Raw genomic sequence first — 19,855 nt, 5'->3', positions numbered from 1 at the left:
TCATTCAAATTAGTATTTTACTTTAAGTGTCCTAAGTTTATCTCTTTTAAAATTTTTATTTATTTTTTAGGTTAGTCAAGTGAGGCAGTGGGGAGTGGAGAAGGAACAAAGAAATCTACAACTGGTTATGATCAATTAGCTGTAAACACCACTGCACTTGGACCAGTCTAAGTGTCCTAGGTTTACCTTATAGTAGTAAGTTTGTTGGCTTTCTTTTCACAAAGGTGTACTAATAGATTCATGGCACTCACATGATCAGAATTTTCATTTCTTCAGTATTATGTACTCTTCGTAAACATACCTATCAGACTGCTCCTGACATGTATCAATCAGGTAAGTTTCTTTTCCTAAATGGCTGTTAACTTGAGAATCTAAAATTAGTTATAAACTATTACCTCCCATCCTAAACCACATAAACCAATGCAATGAAAAACAGGCTTCATAGTTTTCTCCAGATATTTAATGCAAGATGCAGTGTAGCCATATTCCAGTAGGGGTGCTGTAGCCCTACAGAATCAAACAAAAGTATTACAATATAGCTAAAAGCCTTATATAGATGTATTCCTGGTTTTAATTGCTCTAACATAGACAGTTTGATAAATAAGGTTGTCTCTTGTGCTTTTTCTACTTTTGGCAGTTACACACTTTAAATATAGATGACACACAAAATAAATTACTGGTTTAAAAGTTCTAAGTACTGTTTTTACTATAGACCTTCTTTTTCACCAGTTTAGATGGGATGACCCAGCCTTTGGTATAAATAACTTATTTCCATGAAAATATTTAAAGGATATCATTAGTGTTCACTGCCAGTTGTGTGGTCTTTTGGTAAGGGGGTGGCTAGGGCCTCTTTACTCTCAGTAAGTGCTCTGGGCTGATGGATAAACACACTAAATTTAACACCCTGGTTGTTTGCAGCTCTGACAAAACCACTATTGGCAGTCATTGTGATGGCTTTTAGGGTGTCTCCTGTCCCAAAAATTGTTAATGAGCGGCTATTAATTTTTGAACTGGCCACTAGTCTCAAGGCACGCTCAGAAGGCTGGTCTGGAACTACATTAATTCGCTTAATTAGCGTAGTGGCCCTCTCTCTTTCCCCAGGTCCTCCTAAGGTATCTAGAATGGACTGAAAATCTTTGACAGCAGATTCACAAGCAAACAACTCTTTGTCCTTCATAAATGCCTCCAGTTGAGGAAGAACCTGCTCTTTCCTCTCTTGCTCTGCTTGTTCTGTGAGCACTTTTTCTTTGAAAATAAAGTGGCAGCCTCCATAGCTGAGGGCAGATACGTATGTGATTAAAGTAGTAATGTCCAGATTTACTCTTCGGCACACATCAACCTTAATCTCTGTTGGAAACGCAACACTTGCCAGTATATTTTCTCGGTCTACTCTGGTCACCTGCAAAAGTTCGGGGCCCTCTTCATCTGATTCACTCTCACTTAGCTGGAGGTCCTCGGGGTGCTCTAACAGTGAGTTGACTGCTACTATGTCTCCTCTGACAGATATGCCCATTTCTTTCAGCTTCTCTGCCATGGGGCTGGAGACACTGTTGTAAAATGCAAAGATGATGTGAGGGTTGCTATACTGTACTGGCTGCTGGTGACTGGCCTGGAGGAAGTCTTCCGCCTGCTCAATGATGCTTTTGTCACCATACTGGCCCCTGCCCAGCCAGATATTATGCAGAGCTTCAGCCTTTCGGCCAATGGCTTTCACCCAAGTATGACCACCGTTTGCAACCACATCCACCACAAGAGTCTGCTTTTCTCCCAAGGTATCTGTGTAACCAAAGACATGAAGAACACTAACGACCTCTTCCAGGTTTTCTGCTGATTCCACAATGGCTCTCAGGTGTGTTAGATTAGTGCTCTGTAAATGGGATTCTTTAATAGCTACTTTCCCAGCTTCTACTTTCTGTAAGAATTTTAATTCTGCCTTCAATTTGCTGCACAGCTTTGCACCACCTTCAATGCCACCTTTTCTTGATCTAGAAAGTGATTCTGCTCTCTTGATCAGTTCCTTGGCTATGGCGATTCGTTCACAGAGCATGGAGTGTGCAGACATGCTGACAGCATTATTCCTTTCCTATGAAAAGAAAAGAAACAAGGCAAATTTGGACACTCTTCCAAAATTATTGCAATCAATTCTTCACTGAAGATTAAAAACTTCAATCTAGCAACAAAACTCACAGAGGCTGAGTCTCTGAACCTGTGCTTCCCTATGTCTGATTTTGGAGTGATTCCCTCCCCAGATAGCTAAGGAAAGGATGGCATCTATACTTTTGAACTCTTCTTCAGGTATATTGGATTCTGACACACTAGACTTTCATTTCTTCAGCTTGATGGCCGTGGGATACATGGCGTGTCCTAGGTCAGGATAAAATGCAGGAATTTGGCAATCTGCTATATAGAGAATTCCCTTAAGTTTATCAGCAGCCTCACTGACTGTAGAGAAATTTTAATAGGCTTGGAAAGTCAAGGTAAAATGCTTAAAACAAAACTACACAGACTGGCTGGTTAGCAAATTGTGGAAAGCAACAGAATCTCTCCTAAACTGGCCACACTTAGCTTCTCTAACCTTCTCCTCCTCCAGAGTTGATCTCCTTTAACCGGCTGCGATTTCCCCCGGGGCACAGGATACTTAACCCCAAGAAATCAAGACTGCCTCATTTCTGAATTTGACGTCAACTCAGCCTATTTTAAAAGGCCAAAGGAGACCACCAACTAGCCTCCCACTCCAAAGGAAAAACCTGAAGATTAAACCCCAAGGGTGCACCCCGCTGCAGCGGGGAAGGCGGCGCGAAGCCCTAGAGCGCGGGTCGCCGGTGGCGAGATGGGCGGGCCAGAGGCCGGCCGGGCCTTCCTGGTGGGCATCGGGCCCCTCGGGCCCTGCCCGTCCCCTGCACAGCTGGGCCCTGGCAGGCAGGGCTCGGCCGGGGTCCGAGACCCCCACTGCGTGCGCCAAGGCTCAGAGGCGCTGCGCAGGGAGCGCGCGGCCGACCCTCCCCGCCAGGCCGGCCTGGCCCAGCCCCCCCTGGCCTCAGAAGGGGCGCCCCGCTCCCTGCCTCCCGCCTCGCTCCCCGGTTCCTCACCGGCAGTGCCCAGGACCGCGAGCGCGAGCAGGCGGGCGCGTGCACACAGAGGCCGAGACCGCCGAGAGACCTCACCAGGGCAGCACCCACCAGACTCGGGTGCCGAGGCCGCTCCACCAGTGCCAGCCACGCCGCCCCGAGCGCCTCCTGCGTCACATGGTTCCGGGCCGGGTGACGCCGAAGCAGCGATTCCCAGGCGGCAGCGCGGCCTCCCGAGCGGGGTTGACGCTAACGCGGAGGCCATATTTGTTGAGGGCACTTGGCTTCTCCCGCCTGCGACGCAGAGTGAGCCTGGAAGCGCGCGCCCACCTGGCCCGGGAGAGGAGCGGGTGGCGGGGCTCTCAGGACAGTAAATACTCCTACAGGCGCGCTAACCACTCGGTGTCACCCGGGTCCCAGGCATTTCTTGGCTCATTTTAACAGAAGACACACACTGCAGAAGCTTGTCAAAGGTCACACAGCAGGTAAGTGCTGGAGCCGCTATTTCCAACTCCACACCAAAGCACTCTCCACTGCACCATCCTGGGCGCTCCATAGTAAGTGTGCCATTATACAGACGAGCTGCCCTTCTGGAGAGAATGATTGGGTGACTTCTGAGGGGCTGGGATATTCATATTAGCCTAGTAGAGTTCACCCAGAAACATTAGGGCTTTGAGAAAGTAAAGCTACTTTTAAATATTCAAGAGGGATTCCAGTTAAAATTAATCCTATGTATCCTACTCCTTCTCCAAACCTTACTTAAATGATACTACAGAAAAAGGAAATGAACCCACAAAGACAAAGAGAACGAGAGATGACTGGAAATGAGATACATTAACACATTTTTGGAGGACAAGAACAATAACTTAGTGCTTACCATGAGACAGATATTGTTCTGTTTTACACATTAGTTTTTTCAGTCCTCTTAATAACCTAAAAGGTAGAGTCAGTCAGCACAGCTGAGAAAACTGCCTGTTGAAGCAAGTGATTCACAAAGCAGAACCCCAGAAATGCTTTGAAACTTCATGTGCCTTGAAGGTAGAAGGGAGGGGAGGCAGGATTGAAAGTGGAGATTGCTTAAGTCTGTATAAAGAACATCCAGGTCCTCTCTTCTATCCAGTGTAGCTGGGCCATTCATTCCCTATGGTTCACCAGGCAGAAGACTAGAGTTTAAGATACTGAAGATACAGAATCAGAGGGGTTCCAGACACAAGGCCCAACAGAGGATGGAAAGAGGTGCTGTTATGGAAAAGTGTTCCTACTAAATGAGATGCCAGGGGTCCCTTCTTTGCCCCTCCCAGGATTCTGACACCCATCTGCCACTCTACCACCGATTTTTCTCTGGAGAAACTGAGCAAATGAAAGGCCCTAAAGAAATGGCTTGAAGATACTGACAGCATCCCCCAAAGTAAATGTGGGCCTCACTCACAAACACAGCATGTCCAAACATTTGTTTGGAATTTGCAGGAAACATAACTCAGAATGAAATAATCTTTAAATGTATTCTATAACTAGCATATAAAAGATATTTCAGCCATAAAACACAAGGACTTCTTTTTTTAAAGAGGAGATGTCAGAACATAGGGAACAGTTCTTCAAAAGTAAAAATAATATTCCAAATTTTATAGAAATCAATGGAAGAGATAGAAAAATCTACTAGAAAATAAAAAAAAAGATGAAAAACAAGAGCAAAACCAAGGGCCCAATATACAACTAACAGGAGTTTTAGAAACGAAAATAAGAAACATTTTTTAAAATACTATTAAATTAGCCAAATGGAAAAGTGTTTTGTGGTTTTCAGGTTTTTTGTTTTTATTGGTTTTACAGTGAAAGGGTCTACTGAGTGCTCAGCACAATGAATGTTAAAAAAGCCACACAAAGGCACATCATTGTGAAATTTCAGAACACTGCAGACAAAAGAAACAATCTTAAGAGCTATATAGAGGGACAGTTAATATAGTGCCAAACAAACAACTAGCCTGGAGAAGGAAGACAGAGGGCTTTAAGAAAGAGAAACTTCTCAGAGGTATGAGGGAAAGAACAGATTACCTGATATCTGACCATGAAGAAAACAGTATGCAGAAGGTATTATAATTCTGTTGGCGGAATCTGGCAAGAATTATTGACAGCTACACACAAAAGTAAAAACGTGAGGCAATATCACCCCAAGTAAAGCTATTTGGGAAATATATACTCATGGTATACTTACATAGTCATTGAGAAAAATCTTAAACTAAATACAGTTAAATTGAGGCAGAGAAGAGGGGGTCAGAGTGATACCAGAGTTCTAAATTCTCTACTTGCACAAAAGAAAATTTATGTAGTGGCTAAACTTCAAGAATCCAGGCCTGGTGCAGTGGCTCATGGCTGTAATCCTAGCACTCTGAGAGGCCAAGGTGGGAGGATTGCTTGAGCTCAGGAGTTTGAAGCTGCAGTGAGCTACGATGATACCACTGCACTCTACCCAGGGCAACAGAGACTCAGTCTCAAAAAAAGAGACTGAACCTTACTTCATATATAAGAAAGAAGAAAAAAAATCCAGAAAAAAACCATATAATCCTATTTTGAAATATGGAGACAAGTACTTGATGAAAAGTGATGGCTTTCAGGGAGTGTAACTCGGGGACATGGCCTTTGATAAAGTTTTGAGTCACTAAACTTTTAAAATATGCTCATGCTTATTACAAAGTTATCACATATGTGGCAGCCAGGTATTGCTCATTCTATAAACTCCTGGAGAGCAGGTGGAGAGAAGACCTCTAAATTAAAGGAAACGTGAGGTAGTGTGATATTAATACAGGATCCCAGGACTGGTTTTCAGGAAATTAGGATTCTAATCCAAGGGAACTACCAACCCCTATATGTTCTTGGGCAATTTACTGAACATGAGTTTGTTCTTCTTTACAACAGGCTCAGAGGGCTTGCCTACATTGGCAAGGAGACACCTGATAAAAGGGTGAGGTTAAGTATTGAGGTGGCAGTTTCGTTCTATGAAACCTACTGAGCAATAGATGAAAACTCCTTTGATGTTCCCTTATTACCTGATACCCAATGTATCAGCACTCAATAATTATAAAGCTCTATATTAGTTTTCTTCCTTACTCCCCTTTCCAACTCCCTCCTGCCTTGACGTATGTGAATTGTAAACATTTCCATGTTCCATTGCCAACTGCTTTGCAAATTTAAACTCATGGTTGGGTAAGGAACTGGGAAAGAGGATAAAACAAGTGGAAACAAAAGCTTCTAAGGGTGAGAAGATACAAACTGAACCAAAAGAAGGGAGGAATTATGAACACTGGGACCATTATGATCCTTAAGATTAAAAGCTAGAATACACAGGCCAGAAATGATTCAAGAGTTTTGGAATGTTTAGGGATGCAATGGGTTGCTACATCAAAGAACTGAGTTTCCCAAGACTGGGAAAAAAAGGAACAACTTAATTTTAAGTCTCTTGAGAAGAATAAACTGAAAACAAAGGGAGAAGTGTTGTAGGCAGTTCCAACGGGAACTGGGCTTTGCATTTAATGGGGGCAGGAGGCAGAAAATTGAATCTGGATCATATCTGATTCAGCTAATTTTTCCTCCCTTTACCCTGTGAGAAATTCTATGAGCATCCAGTAAAAACCTACATGTACATTCCTTTTGTCTTAAGTACATACGCCTTTAATTTTCCCTTTGTAGGGAAAAATTTGTAGAATTCTGACATTCCTCTGGTCTCTTAATACTGGACATGACATCAGAGAAGACCTAAGCAAATTCAATGCAGCCAACAGAATACTTAACCATTAACCATGCCAGGCCTTTCACTTGCATTATCAACTTTAGTCCTTAGATAGTCTCTCTGAGATAATTGCCTTGCACATCACTCAGCCAGTAAGTGGGAAAGTTGAGGTCTGACTTTACAGACCATTCCCCTTTACTACTATGTTTACTTTCTAGTGTGCAGGAGTCAGTATACCAAGAGCTCTTGAGAGATTATTAGTTGAGGCCTTCAAGACAAGTATCTTCAAACAAGAGGTCAAATTGCCATCTCCCATCTCCTATAATGCTTTTGCCACCTAAGACCAAGATATGGGTGTTGTAGTGATGGTAACTGAACTGGAAATCCTGACAAAATGCTCCAAAATAAAGCTCTTTTCCACTTAGCTAAATCTTAACTAAAATCTTTTGAGCTACACTGAAATCATGGAATTGCCTATTATGTCTTCATGTTGGTAAAAATACTTATGCCATAAACTCTCCCTATGTTCTGTAAACCAGAATGGCATGATTTCTTTTATCCTAAGATGACTTAAAAAAAACCAAAAAAAAACTAAGCACTATGTCTTCACATATGAAAGCAGAGTTCAGATACCCCCATTATTTCCTTGTTTCTAGGTACCTTATTTTCAATAGAGGTTCTGATAACACTGAGATTACATTAATGAGAGCCTTAAGCCACAGTTTTTACACTTAAGTATTAGCATTTTATTTGCAGCACTTATGTTCATCCTTGAATTTAAAAAGCCTAATACAATCTAGGGGGTTCCTTTTAAATATGTTTACCTACTTGTAATGGAGAAGCTGACAGGAACCAGAGTACCACTGTTTATTTACTTACATAATATACCTCCCACAGGAGACCTATTTGGCTTAGCACTCTTCAAAGCTCCAGCACAATCTCGCAGAGCACTCTAGGGTTTCACTGATCCACACCTAATGGTGTTCCGAAACACCTATGCTTCCTATCCTGTCTCATGAATCCATGAAAGTCTGTAAATTCTCCCACAAGTGATGTTTACCCAAATCAGCATTTTACTTTATAGGAACGCAGGCAGCATCTGGTAGTGAAAAGCGCAATAATACTTGACTTAACCAAAACTGCATGAAAACTAAAAAGTGATTTCATCATTCTGCTTTGCAATGTAGTTTCCAGAAATCAACTGTGATAAAAAGCAGGGAATAACTGTTAAAATTTTACTAACTCCTAAAACGCTAAAAGGTGGGTTTAACAGTTTATTATGATTTATAAGTGTCATTTTAAAAACATCAGTCTATTTAAACCATGTAGAAATGAGTATGCAAAAAGTCTGCAAAACAAAACAAACTTTAAACATGTTTAAGTAAATAGATTATCTGAAATTCCAGATTGTTCAGTCACTTCATTATTATGCTATGGCAGCCAAGTAATCCTTAACTTCAGTTGGAGTAAGCCTCCTAAATCCAGCTTCGTTGCAGATTCCAACTTCTATGTTATCCTCTGTCATTTGCCCTTCAAAGCTTTCCTATTAAATAGAGGGAGAAAACAAGGTCAATTTTCTAAGCAGTTAATTATAAAATCATTAGAAATCCAGTTGTTAAATACTGAGCTACCTTTAGGGTTAAGATGGCTGTATGAATGGCATCTTCAAGTTCCAGATCTTCATTATATCTAAAGAATAAAAAACAATGACTATGGCATTGTTTACATTCCTTATAACTATTTAAATACAATGATAGCAACAACATAAGAATATTTTTAAAAAATCTGAAACACTCCTAAAAATACTAAATTACACATTAATTCTTTTAGTCACCTAATAGAGACAGCTGTTACCAAATAAGGAATTGACAATTATTTGGTGCTTAATTCCCCAAATCATGAAAAGAGTACATCCTAAAATGAGTTTATTTTAGGAAACTTCGTAAGTATAAATATTTTAAAATAGTCAGGATGTGGTGGCAGTATTATGATTTTTAAAACATAAAGCAAAAAATCCAAACTTTGCTAAAATCTCATTTGTTCTTATAAGCCATAACTTTTTTTTTTAAGAGACAGGGTCTGCTTCTGTCACCCAAGCTAGACTATAGTGACACAATCATAACTCACTGCAGACCAGAACTCCTAGGCTCATGTAATCCTCCTGCCTCAGCTTCTCAAGTAGCTGGGACTACCAGCATGTGCCACCACACTGGATAATTTTTTTCTTTATTATTATTTTTTGTAGAGATGGGGGGTCTTGCCATTTTTTGTAGAGATGGGGGTCAGGCTAGTCTTGAATTCCTGGCTTCATGTGATCCTCCCACCTAAGCCTCCCAAAGCACTGTGATTATAGGCATGAGCCATTGCACCTGGTCCATAACATGTTATAACATGTGAAATCTTTGGAAGATTCATTAATATGTAAACAGAAAAGGAAAATGGTGAGATCCTAAGATCATTTGTTCATCATTTAATCCCAGGCCTAAGATTTTTAATAACCTTAACATTATATGAAAAATATATTGAGGATTCCTCTAAATTACAAAATTTTCAAATATTATTCAGCCACAAAAAAGGATGAAATCCTGTCATTTGCAGCAACATGGATGAAACTGGAGATCATTATATTAAATGAAATAAGCCAGGCACAGAAAAATATCAAATGTTCTCACTCATATGTGGAAGCTAAAAAAGTGGATCTAATACAGGTAGAGAGTAGAATGGTGATTACCAGAGGCCTGGAAGGGAAGGAGGGTGAGAGGAAAGAAGAGAAGGTGGTCAAGGGGTACAAATACAGTAAGACAGAAGGAACAAGTTATGGTATTTGATAGTATAGTAGGGAAATTACAGTTGACAAAGTATATTTCGAAATAGCTTAGAAGATTTATAATGTTCCCAACACAAAGAAAGATATGTTTGAGGTGATGGATATCCCAGTTATCCTGATTTTATCATTACACATCATATCAGTATCAAAATATCACATATACCCCATAAATTAAAAGCATATACAACATATATTTAATCTACCTTCAACACCAGGTGTTTGGGTCCCCTATTTTTTTTACCATCATACTGTAAACAGTTATAATTAAATCACTTGAAATTTTTTCTTCCCCAATTTTCTCTTCATATGAAATGTTCTTTTTTTACATCCTGCCCCTCAAAATGGTAAGAAAAATGAAGTAAAAAGCCCAAAACATTTAGGAAACAACCATAAGCACATAGAAGAGAAATCCTTAAGAAATGAATAATATTGCCACTTAATATACTCAAGGCTAAGAAACTAGGACAGAGCGAGGTTGTTCCTTTTATCTGTATCTAGATTCAAATACAGAGTAATACAATAAATTTCTCTAGACCCATGATATTATTTACAGAGCACCGAAAACCACAAACATAAAGTCAGTTTGCTAATGAATCTAGTTACAGTGAGCCTACCTTTTCTCAAGGAAAGTTTTCCCATTCACGTAATTCTTTCCCATTGCTGTGGCTTTCCAGGCAAAGTAAGCTCCCTAATCAGAAAGGGAGAAGAACCATTAGAAGAATTATGCTGCCCTACCATTTACTTTTTCACTCTGTAATTAGTTTCTAACTTCTATGGTCACAGAATACTACTGGAATGGAATGGGAAATGTCACATAATAGGCTACTTTTTAAGAAGGTTAGAGGAATGGAAAACCAAGAATCATGAAGAAATGTTTGGAGGTTATGGAAAAGTTTGGTATCTTGATTGTGGTGACGGTTCCCTCAGGTATTTAGCTTATCAGATTAGTGATGAGATAATGACATAATTTATTGTATAGATTGTACAAATTAGGTTAAAAAACCAGTTAAAAAGAAACTGAGATTAACTTAAAGCAAATAATCAAGACTAATGGGATCTAAAAATCTCATAAAAATCTGAAAAAATGGTGATCAACTCTTGATCATTAGTGAATAAATTAAAATGAGATAGCTTTTCATTAAAAATATTCATAGGCTTTGATATTTTGTAATCTAAAGTGAAATAAAAGCAGCAGTAATATGACATACATAACATGGTCTCATCTGTTGAAAAACACACATATGAACATAGAAAAAATACCAAAAAAAAAATAACAAATGTATTTTAAAATGAAACAATCGCCTTTTAGATACAACAGGGAAAAATAGGGCAAAAGATGAAACCAGTATTCCAGAGATGGTGGCTTCTGCTACCCACTGGAAAAGAAGGTAAGAGAGTTTGTCATTTAGCTTCAGAAGCTCAGAGATGGAGTATTATAACGACACTATCAAGGTTCCCAAAATATAGTAATTCTTCTAATTTAAGTGATAAACAACCATAATATTTTTCTTTTGCCATCTCAGGTTATAAGGTTAGATTATAAAGTTTGCATTGAGGGAATGTGCAATTATCTAATAATACATATAAACTATGAAAGATCATTTCCTAATTTTGATGTTTTTCTTGAGGTTCTCCTCATAGCAAATGGGACAGATGTGGAATAGTATTATCCTTTATGAACACCTATTCAGATGCCAATCTTCTGCTTTAAGCAGACAACTCATCTAAAATATTGGTGACACAAAACACTGAATTCAAAATAGTCCTGCTAAAGTCAGCCCCAAGATTAAACTGATGCAAAGACTGCACCACTATTCTCCAGATCCATACCTTTAATTGTAGTAATTTCCAAAGTAACAAAATTCTATAGATTTAAGGGATTTGATAACAACTATTTCAACAAATCATTCTAGTATGTGAAGTTAATGAACACAGGCGAAAAGAGGGCAGAAATAACATAGTTTCCTTATAAGACTGAATTACCAAAATTTTAAATGTGCAAACAAATATGCACATACTAAAGCCCAAATGAAAAAGGAAAAGAGAAAATACTCCTAAATTGTAAAGTTTTTATGGCTTTTTTTCCTATTACATATTCAAAAAACATTTTAACAAATCCCTCAAATACATTTAATGATACTTACAGATGGATCTGACTGAAATAAATATGGTCGTCCCTCATTCCAACCACAGATAAGTAAAGAAACTCCAAATGGACGAACACCACTGCAGAAAGGAAAATGAAAATTACTTGGCATCTTCATGGTTAGTCTCCTCAAAAAAGAATTTATTAGTACTTTCAAGTAAAGCAAATAATCAAGTAAACTGAATTAGGTTTTTAAGTTCCTTAAAAAGTGTTTACCACCTTTCTGAATGAATCAATTCAAAATTAATTCTCTTTATGGCATAAGGAACAGCAGTCAAATAATTTGAGATTAAATGGAGTGACACCTAAAGACATTAGGTTTAGTAAGTGTGGAGTAATGTTTAGTGTCCTAACAAAATGAAAACCTTCAACTAATGTAGCTTTTCCCCTAGATTTACTTATCAACAGCTACTTTTATGCTATATCATCCACACTCAAACTTAAGAAATTGGTCCCTTCAGAGCAGAGGAGGGGGAAAAAAAAGAAAAAAAGACATTGGAATTAAAGTGAATACAAATGTGTCAAAGAGTTACTGCTTTCATCATGTGCTTATGATCATTTCTCATTAAATTTGGAAATAGCAATGATTGTCTATATCACTAAGTGTTTTAATCACTGGCAAAAGGATTTTGTATATCTAGAAGTTGTTTTCTGCAAAAAAGCTGTTATATGAATAAGAAAACATTCATACTTTTTTCCTTAAGAAAATATTCTAGATCCAGTTATGGTCACAAACATTCATGATAGTAATTTCATCCACTCATTAGGCAAATATAGGAATAGTATGTTGCCATCTATTTGTACATCTACTCTTTTAAAATGCTTTTTTCCCCTAATTCATGGCACATTTCAATAAAAGCAACTTACCCTGATTGGGTATATTCCTGCATCACAGAAGCTACTCTCTGCACCAGCTGAGCTGTGGGAATGGGTTCTTGGTAAACAAGATAGTATTGCTGAGCGAGTTTTCGAGCTCTGTGCACAAGCACTCTAACAAGGAAAATTAAGATTTAATTAAAATTAAGACATTCTTTCACCTAAAGACTCATTTTTCTAGTTATATATCTACAGCACAAGTTTAACCTCTGTCTCCTCTATAGTAGCTGTCAGCTCAAATATCACGTGTTCAGCATCACAGAGGAGCTGAATAATAGAGACAGACAAGAACAGGCAAGGAGGAAATGAGGGATTAGGATACCAGTCAGTTTTAAAAGTAACAGATTTAACGCTCAAAATGAGAGTTTTATATCCCTCTGTGGCTTCTTCAAGATTGTCCCCTTTATCCTAAAGGCAGCCTGTCTTTTTATACCTCACTCCAGCCAACACATACATATGCACACACATGAACACACATACACACACACACACACACACAAGATTCTGGGCATATTTCTGTCACTGACTCAATCTTTCCCACAGATCACTTTAATCTCTCCACCAGCACTGCAAAGAGTAGACTTCAGAGATTAAGAAATAGTAAGAAACTACTTAGAACTTGAAAAATGTAAAATGTGTCAAAAGATATTAATATATTATACAATAATCCAATCATTAGCAAGACAAACAGGATTTATCCTTCCCTGTTCATGTACTACTGATCAGAAATATGCACATTATCCCCCTGTACAGTACTCATGTCCCATCCCTCTCTCTATCAGTGACAGCACATTGTAGTATCCCTTCTGGATGGTGGTAAGAGAATCCACTGCAGTGAAGCCAGATCTGTTAACATTCCAGTGAACTTTTTGCTTTTTCTGACTCATTAAAGTGAAAGTTTGACTCTACCTATCTTGCTCCATAAAATCATGAGTAATTAAATAGTATTATTTTTACTTGTTAAATGAAAAACATAGAAAGCTGTCAATCTCTTTCAACTTGCTGGTACCCTGATTTAACAGGATTGTTTTTTTTTCCCTGTGAAATGTAACAGGAGGGATTTTGAGCATCTGGATCCCGGTTGGCTGCCACACTCAGCAACTTCTAGTGGCCTGAGAATTGTGTTCCTTTGCCCAGAATAAAGATAATGAGGTTAACTCTAGGTGGTGATGCTTCTTTTGTTGCCTGATACTTTTAAAAATATAGGTTATTATACATATGTTCCTTTTATTATTTTTAAAGTGCACTAGAGAATACTAAAGGCCTTGATGCCCAGTCCTTGGACAGCAGAAAAGGGACAGTGATCACAAATCCACTTAACAGAGATAAGAGGAGTAAGTACTATATTTATCTCCTTTTTTAGAACTGAGTGGAATTGAGTTATTCTCCTTAAAGCAGCAGTCCCCAACCTTTTTAGCACCAGGGACCAGTTTCATGGAAGACAATTTTTCAACAGACCATAGGTGGGGGTGGGGGTACTATGGGGGAGGGGGATGGTGTGGAGCTCAGGCAGTGATGCTCAACTATTTCCTAACAGGCCACAGACGGGTACCAGGCCATGCCAGGGGCTGGGGACTACATCCTTAAAGTAACCCATACAGGCAAGCTAAATTCAGCTGTCAATGGGGCTGCTAAGGCCAAACAAAGCACACAAAAAGCAGAGTTGTAAGATTAAAGGAAAACAAAAACATCCCTTGATTTTTCTCCTGAAAGTAAAGATTACGATCAAGTCATGAAATAGTGAGAAAACTATAAATAGTATAAAAGTACCTGTAATCTGGGCCCATGCCACTGTATACCAAACCTATATGCTTGGTAATTGGTTCCACTTTGTGTACACTTCGCTCATCATACAGAATGGATTTCTGTTTCTTCTCAGTTGCTAATACCACACCATTTGCAGCTTAAAAAAAAAAAAGCCCTAAATGTTTAATTATTTAAAGACTGTTTTCATAGCTTTCTAATTATGGATACATTAAGCCCAAACTCCTTTGTTATTTCCTCTAATTTATAAAGACTTTAATTTTGGAGTCCTATATCAAAATTACCTAAGGAATTACCATTCAACACCAAATCAATTTTTCCCTCACTGGTCACTTACAGTGCACTAAAAATAAAAAATCCCTACAGCTAAAGGTACTACATGACTTTCCATAAAGTACTCTAGGATACCTGAGAGTTTACATGTTTTAAAATAATGGATTTCTACCTACTTGGCCTACCATTCTTATAGCATGAAATTTAAAATAAATGATATTAGATGTTTATTAAGGGGTACTGGGATATGAAACAATTATAATACCTTTAGATTGTATTTTATAATTAGCCCTTTCTAAATTATAGGAAAGATAAAAACTACCAGAAAGCAGTGATATAATCAATGGGAAAAAAAAGAATACTCAGTTTTCTGAATGGGAACGACAATAACCTAGATAAAGGTATTATATTTACTTTGAAAAATTTTCTTTAAACTTCTAAACACTGTAAATTAATAAAAAAGATTGTTAAAAATTATGCTGCCACAGCTCTAGGAATTACTAATTTCAAAAAAAATAGGATAACTATTAGCAGACATCTGAAATGAATGAAGCATTTAATTACCTTTAATTCCCACTGAAGGGGCTCCTCCAGCTACAGCAGCCAAAGCATATTCAATCTGAACAAGTTTACCAGATGGGCTTAAAAAGAAACACAGGTATTTGCTAAGTTCACATATCATCAAATATTTATTATAGGAACATCTCTGAGTGAGGGCAGATATATAGGTCCAATCCCATTAATCAAATCCCCAGGAATAGCTGGCCTTTGAAATCTATCATGAAGTTGTACAGAAACTAAGTTTACAAGGCAATTTGAACATATTTAGAATGAGCACTGATTTCTCTTTCCTTTGGTTGTGTTTTGTCTGCCACTTGGAGCAGCATTACTGCTGCCTCTTTTCACTATTTACCAACCTTGTGTCTTTAGGCAAGTCACTTAGCTTTCTTTGTTTTCTCATCTGTAAAATGGGAATTATAGTACTATAGCATTAATAGTGCCAGTTGACCCTTGATATCCGCAGGTTCTGTATGCCAACTGCAGGACTTGAGTATCTGGATTTTGTTACTCATGGAGGTCCTGGAATCAATCCCCTATGGATACCAAGGGATAACTGTACCTATTTCAAAGTATTGCTGTGATGTCTAAGTAAAGTAATGTCTATAAAAGTTTCTAGCACAAAACTAGCAATAATCAAACACTGAACAGTAATGTTATTAAATATATGTATGTGTCTGTTAAAAATCAAACAGCAGCATATATTCCATGTGGAGAGCTTTTAGAAAGTAGCCATGGTCTAAGATGTAAGACCTATAAAACTATATCTGGGAGCCATTATTAGATGGTTCTGCTTAACAGATCTAGTTCCATGGGTTTGGTAACCAAATACTAGTCTCAAACTGGCCTTTTAGGTTATACTTTATTTCAACCTAGTAGTTGAGTTAGAGTCATTATAAACATCATAGTCCAACCTTCTTATTTTATAAAGAAAAAGTCCTTGAAGGAAAGTAATCTGTCCAAAGTGACACAGCTAGGTCCCTATCAACTGTCTACTACTGAAAAGATAATCTGAAATTTCAGAAGATCACCCATTTTCTATTCATATAATTATGAATGCTTCCTTTGTCACTCAAGTTTCAACTCACACCATCCCACCTTGCTCCAGACACATAGACTACTTTTAGACTTTGAAAACCTTTCTGGCAAGTGAATCCCTCTGTAATGCATTTCTCTATTGTCTAGTGAACTCCTTCCTGGCCATCTTTCAATCTTCAGTAGAAATGTCATATCCTCAGGGAAGCTGCCATGACCCCCTCAGACTAGGTTGAATCCCGTCATGCCAGTGGTGTCCTGTACTTCCTGTTTGACTAACAGTCATCATATTTTTTTTTTTGGTAGAAATATTTATATTTTATTCATTCTATAACTACATCCTTTTTTTTTTCTTATGTTTTTTTTCCCGGCATACTATGGGGGTCCAAATCAGTCATCATATTTAATTATCTTTACAATATTTGTCTTCCTCAAAAAAGTGTACACTCTGATTCCAGAACATAACCTAACACTAGGAATCCACAATCATTTGGTTGATAGAGACACACCTAGACCAATTTAAGGAATAAACCTAAAGGTGACAGATTAAAGACTTTTAACATAATTAGCTAACTTGAACAGAACAGCATCCATTGGCATTTAAATTTAAAAAATTAGGCTGAACTGTTTTTTCCTTCAATGGCCACTATTTCAATAATCATATCATGACATTCTGGGTCCATCCAGCTTTCAATTATTGCTCAATACCTAGTTCATATGACTCTAGGGAACATTTAAAGGTTCATACAAACTTAAGTTATCTTCTCTCTGTTCCCAGAGTCACCTGTACGTATATAATTTTACCACTGCCATCTTTTTGAGTGAAAGCTCACAAGAACTTGCTGAGCAACCAACCGTCTTTGTATTCAATAATGCCATACCACATTCCAGAGTATCAGCATCTCTACCTGGGATAACTGAAAGAGCCTTCTAACTAGCTTTCCTTTCTCACCCTTACCTCTACCCTCAGCCAGACTTACCTTTGTACCATGTCACCCCCACTTAAAATCTTGTAATAACTCTTCGGTTCATTTAAAATAAAAACTCTTTATTCTGGCCCACAGGGCCCTGCATTGGCCCTCACCCACATACCTCCTTGCTCACTCTACTCCAGCACATTGGCCTCATTTTAATTCCTTTAGAGCTCAAGCCTCTTCCCAACTTCAGGGGTTTCACACATGCTGTTCCCTCTGTCCACAACTCTCCTTACTACTAAATTTTAAATAGCTGACTCCTTTTCATCTTCCAGTTTTAAAAATAACCCCCAAGCACCGCCTTTCCTGACTAAACCCAATCTAAAGTTATGTTCCTTCTTTCACTCTATTCTTTTTAATAAAATTCCTAAGACATTTTCCAGAATTCATCAGTAGACACCAATTTGTTTACTCATTTATTATCAATATCCCCAACACAAGAACATCTTTTCATCCTACCTTAATCTCTACTCCTACCATTAATAATTTTTTTTTTTTTTTTTTTTTGAGACAGAGTCTCGCTTTGTTGTCCAGGCTAGAGTGAGTGCCATGGCGTCAGCCTAGCTCACAGCAACCTCAAACTCCTGGGCTCGAGCAATCCTTCTGCCTCAGCCTCCTGAGTAGCTGGGACTACAGGCATGTGCCACCATGCCCGGCTAATTTTTATATATATATCAATTGGCCAATTAATTTCTTTCTATTTATAGTAGAGACGGGGTCTCGCTCTTGCTCAGGCTGGTTTTGAACTCCTGACCTTGAGCAATCCGCCCTCGGCCTCCCAGAGAGCTAGGATTACAGGCGTAAGCCACCACGCCCAGCCTAATTTAATTTTGATTACAACAGTCTACACACAAATTTTTTCTTTTTTATCTACAAAAGAGTTGAATCCATCATGTTAGAAAACAAAAGTTTATTTTAATGAAGATATCTGTTATAAATCCCTGATGGTATATGGTTGTTTCATGTTTCAGCTCCACTAGGATTATACTTTCTTAGAGATAAAGGACCACATTTGTTTGGTTCACAAATAACAGCGACTACCTTGCACACAGTATTCTGCCATTATATATGAGACCTTTTATTGCAGAATTAAATTAATTTCATTCAAAGGTTACCAAAAAAACAAACAAAAAACCCCCCACAACTGTTACATACCCTCACTTCTTATTGAAAACTGCCAGTTTCTTATTGAAAATATTTTTGGACTTCAAGAAGGGAACATGATGTAATGGAAAGTGCATTTATTTTGTCATCAGAACGATCCCAGTTTGAATGTCAAGTCAACTACTCACCTGATGATCCCGGAAAAGTTATTTAATGTGTGCAAGCTGTGGTTAGCCCATTTGTAAGATGTTGAGATAACACTGATCATACATGGTTGGGAAAAGAGATGGAGTAGGTGAAGTTGCGCCTATACAGAGAGTACTCAACAAATTAGATCCCGCCTACCTTCAGCTGCCAGATAGGACTACATCTGAAGTAAATAGGGCTTTACTGATCCTTAAAAAAATGGTCAAATCAGAATCCTTCCCTGGTCGATTTTTAAAGTCTTCAGCGATGTTTCACCTCAACTACATTTTGAAAAATATATATTACTTTAATCCCTTGTTCCATTAATAGAAAAGCCTACAATCTTATTTAAAGTAAACATACCCGCTCCCACCACCCAAAAAAACCTAAAGCGCAAATTATTGCCTAACAGTTTAGGGCTCACAAAAAACTGAACGATCAGAACTTACATTTTTTCAGTCCTACGCTGCTTTTTTTTTTTTTTTTTTTAAGAGACAGAATCTTGCTCTGTGTCCCAGGCTGGAGTGCAGTGGCGGGATCATAGCTCTCTGTAACCGCGAACTCCTGCCTAGGCTCAAGTGATCCTCCCACCTCATCCTCCTGAGGTGCTGCTGGGATTGCTGTCGTGAGCACCGGCCCGTGAGCGTCTCATACTAAGACGCGCGTCGGAGAAACCGAAAGCGGAAAGTTTTGAAAGACACTAGTGCCAAACGGAGACCGAGACTCCGACCTAACTGTACCACTAAGGGTTTTCCAAGAAAAAGAAACCCCACATATCTGACCAAGATTCCGAGTTTCAGAAACTCCTGCATCAGGTCTACTTGGGCCAGGAAGAAAATCCCGGATTCTGAATGGGCCACCCAAAGATGGTTACTCCAAAACTGCCTTCTTTGCTAGTTTCCAAAGCGAAAGCGAATCCCTGGCTAGGGGCCTCCCGGTCCCGCAGCCCCAAGTTCACCCCGGATCCCTGAGGCCTCCCAGCACCGATGCTCCCGGGCCCCTGGGCCACTCCGGCAAATGACTTTGCAAAGCCGCATTTCCACCTCCATTCCATGTTGGACCCTACGGAAGCACCAAGCCAGATGTCAGGACAGAAAATAACGAAGTTGACAGAGCTCCTGCAACCTCCGCCACGCGGAGGACCTCGGGGCCCCTTCCTTACCTGAATGTAGTCAGCGAAAAGCTGTACCCGCGCTCCGCCATCTTTACCCGGAGAGCCTAAGCACATCCGGTGACATGCGCACTGCGGCCAGTTTTTTTTTTTCCATTTCTCCGCCCTTCTCCTTTACTTTTCTCTTTCTCTCTCTGATTGGACAAAAGTCA

At 38.9% G+C, this 19,855-nt stretch overlaps 2 protein-coding genes across 2 annotated transcripts; both read right to left on the bottom strand.

Annotated features, from left to right (window-relative positions):
* Positions 1-442: 442 nt before the first annotated feature.
* On the bottom strand, positions 443-3,278 carry C9H7orf25 (chromosome 9 C7orf25 homolog). Its single transcript, XM_012740969.3, has 2 exons — positions 3,090-3,278; positions 443-2,083 (listed from the first exon to the last, which is right to left on the bottom strand). The coding sequence occupies exon 2, from the start codon at positions 2,060-2,062 to the stop codon at positions 797-799; it is 1,266 nt and encodes a 421-aa protein (XP_012596423.1). The 5' UTR covers positions 2,063-2,083; positions 3,090-3,278; the 3' UTR covers positions 443-796.
* Positions 3,279-8,050: 4,772 nt separating this feature from the next.
* On the bottom strand, positions 8,051-19,792 carry PSMA2 (proteasome 20S subunit alpha 2). Its single transcript, XM_012740970.3, has 8 exons — positions 19,695-19,792; positions 15,240-15,316; positions 14,409-14,541; positions 12,630-12,752; positions 11,761-11,842; positions 10,231-10,304; positions 8,421-8,478; positions 8,051-8,332 (listed from the first exon to the last, which is right to left on the bottom strand). Exons 1-8 carry the CDS (start codon positions 19,733-19,735, stop codon positions 8,216-8,218), a joined length of 705 nt encoding a protein of 234 aa, XP_012596424.1. The 5' UTR covers positions 19,736-19,792; the 3' UTR covers positions 8,051-8,215.
* Positions 19,793-19,855: the final 63 nt, after the last annotated feature.

The sequence above is a fragment of the Microcebus murinus genome, chromosome 9 (assembly GCF_040939455.1).
Source record: "Microcebus murinus isolate Inina chromosome 9, M.murinus_Inina_mat1.0, whole genome shotgun sequence".
NCBI classification, from domain to species: domain Eukaryota; kingdom Metazoa; phylum Chordata; class Mammalia; order Primates; family Cheirogaleidae; genus Microcebus; species Microcebus murinus.
Note: the sequence above shows the minus strand (reverse complement) of the source record. Positions and strands in the feature narration are given on the sequence as shown.

Coding starts and splice junctions, on each gene's coding strand:
- PSMA2 (XM_012740970.3), bottom strand. CDS start 19,735: ATGGCGGAGCGCGGGTACAGCTTTTCGCTGACTACATTCAG. Junction 10,305..11,760: donor TATTTCAGTCAGATCCATCT/GTAAGTATCATT, acceptor CTTTCTGATTAG/GGAGCTTACTTTGCCTGGAA. Junction 8,333..8,420: donor CAGCCATCTTAACCCTAAAG/GTAGCTCAGTAT, acceptor TCTATTTAATAG/GAAAGCTTTGAAGGGCAAAT.
- C9H7orf25 (XM_012740969.3), bottom strand. CDS start 2,062: ATGTCTGCACACTCCATGCTCTGTGAACGAATCGCCATAGCCAAGGAA.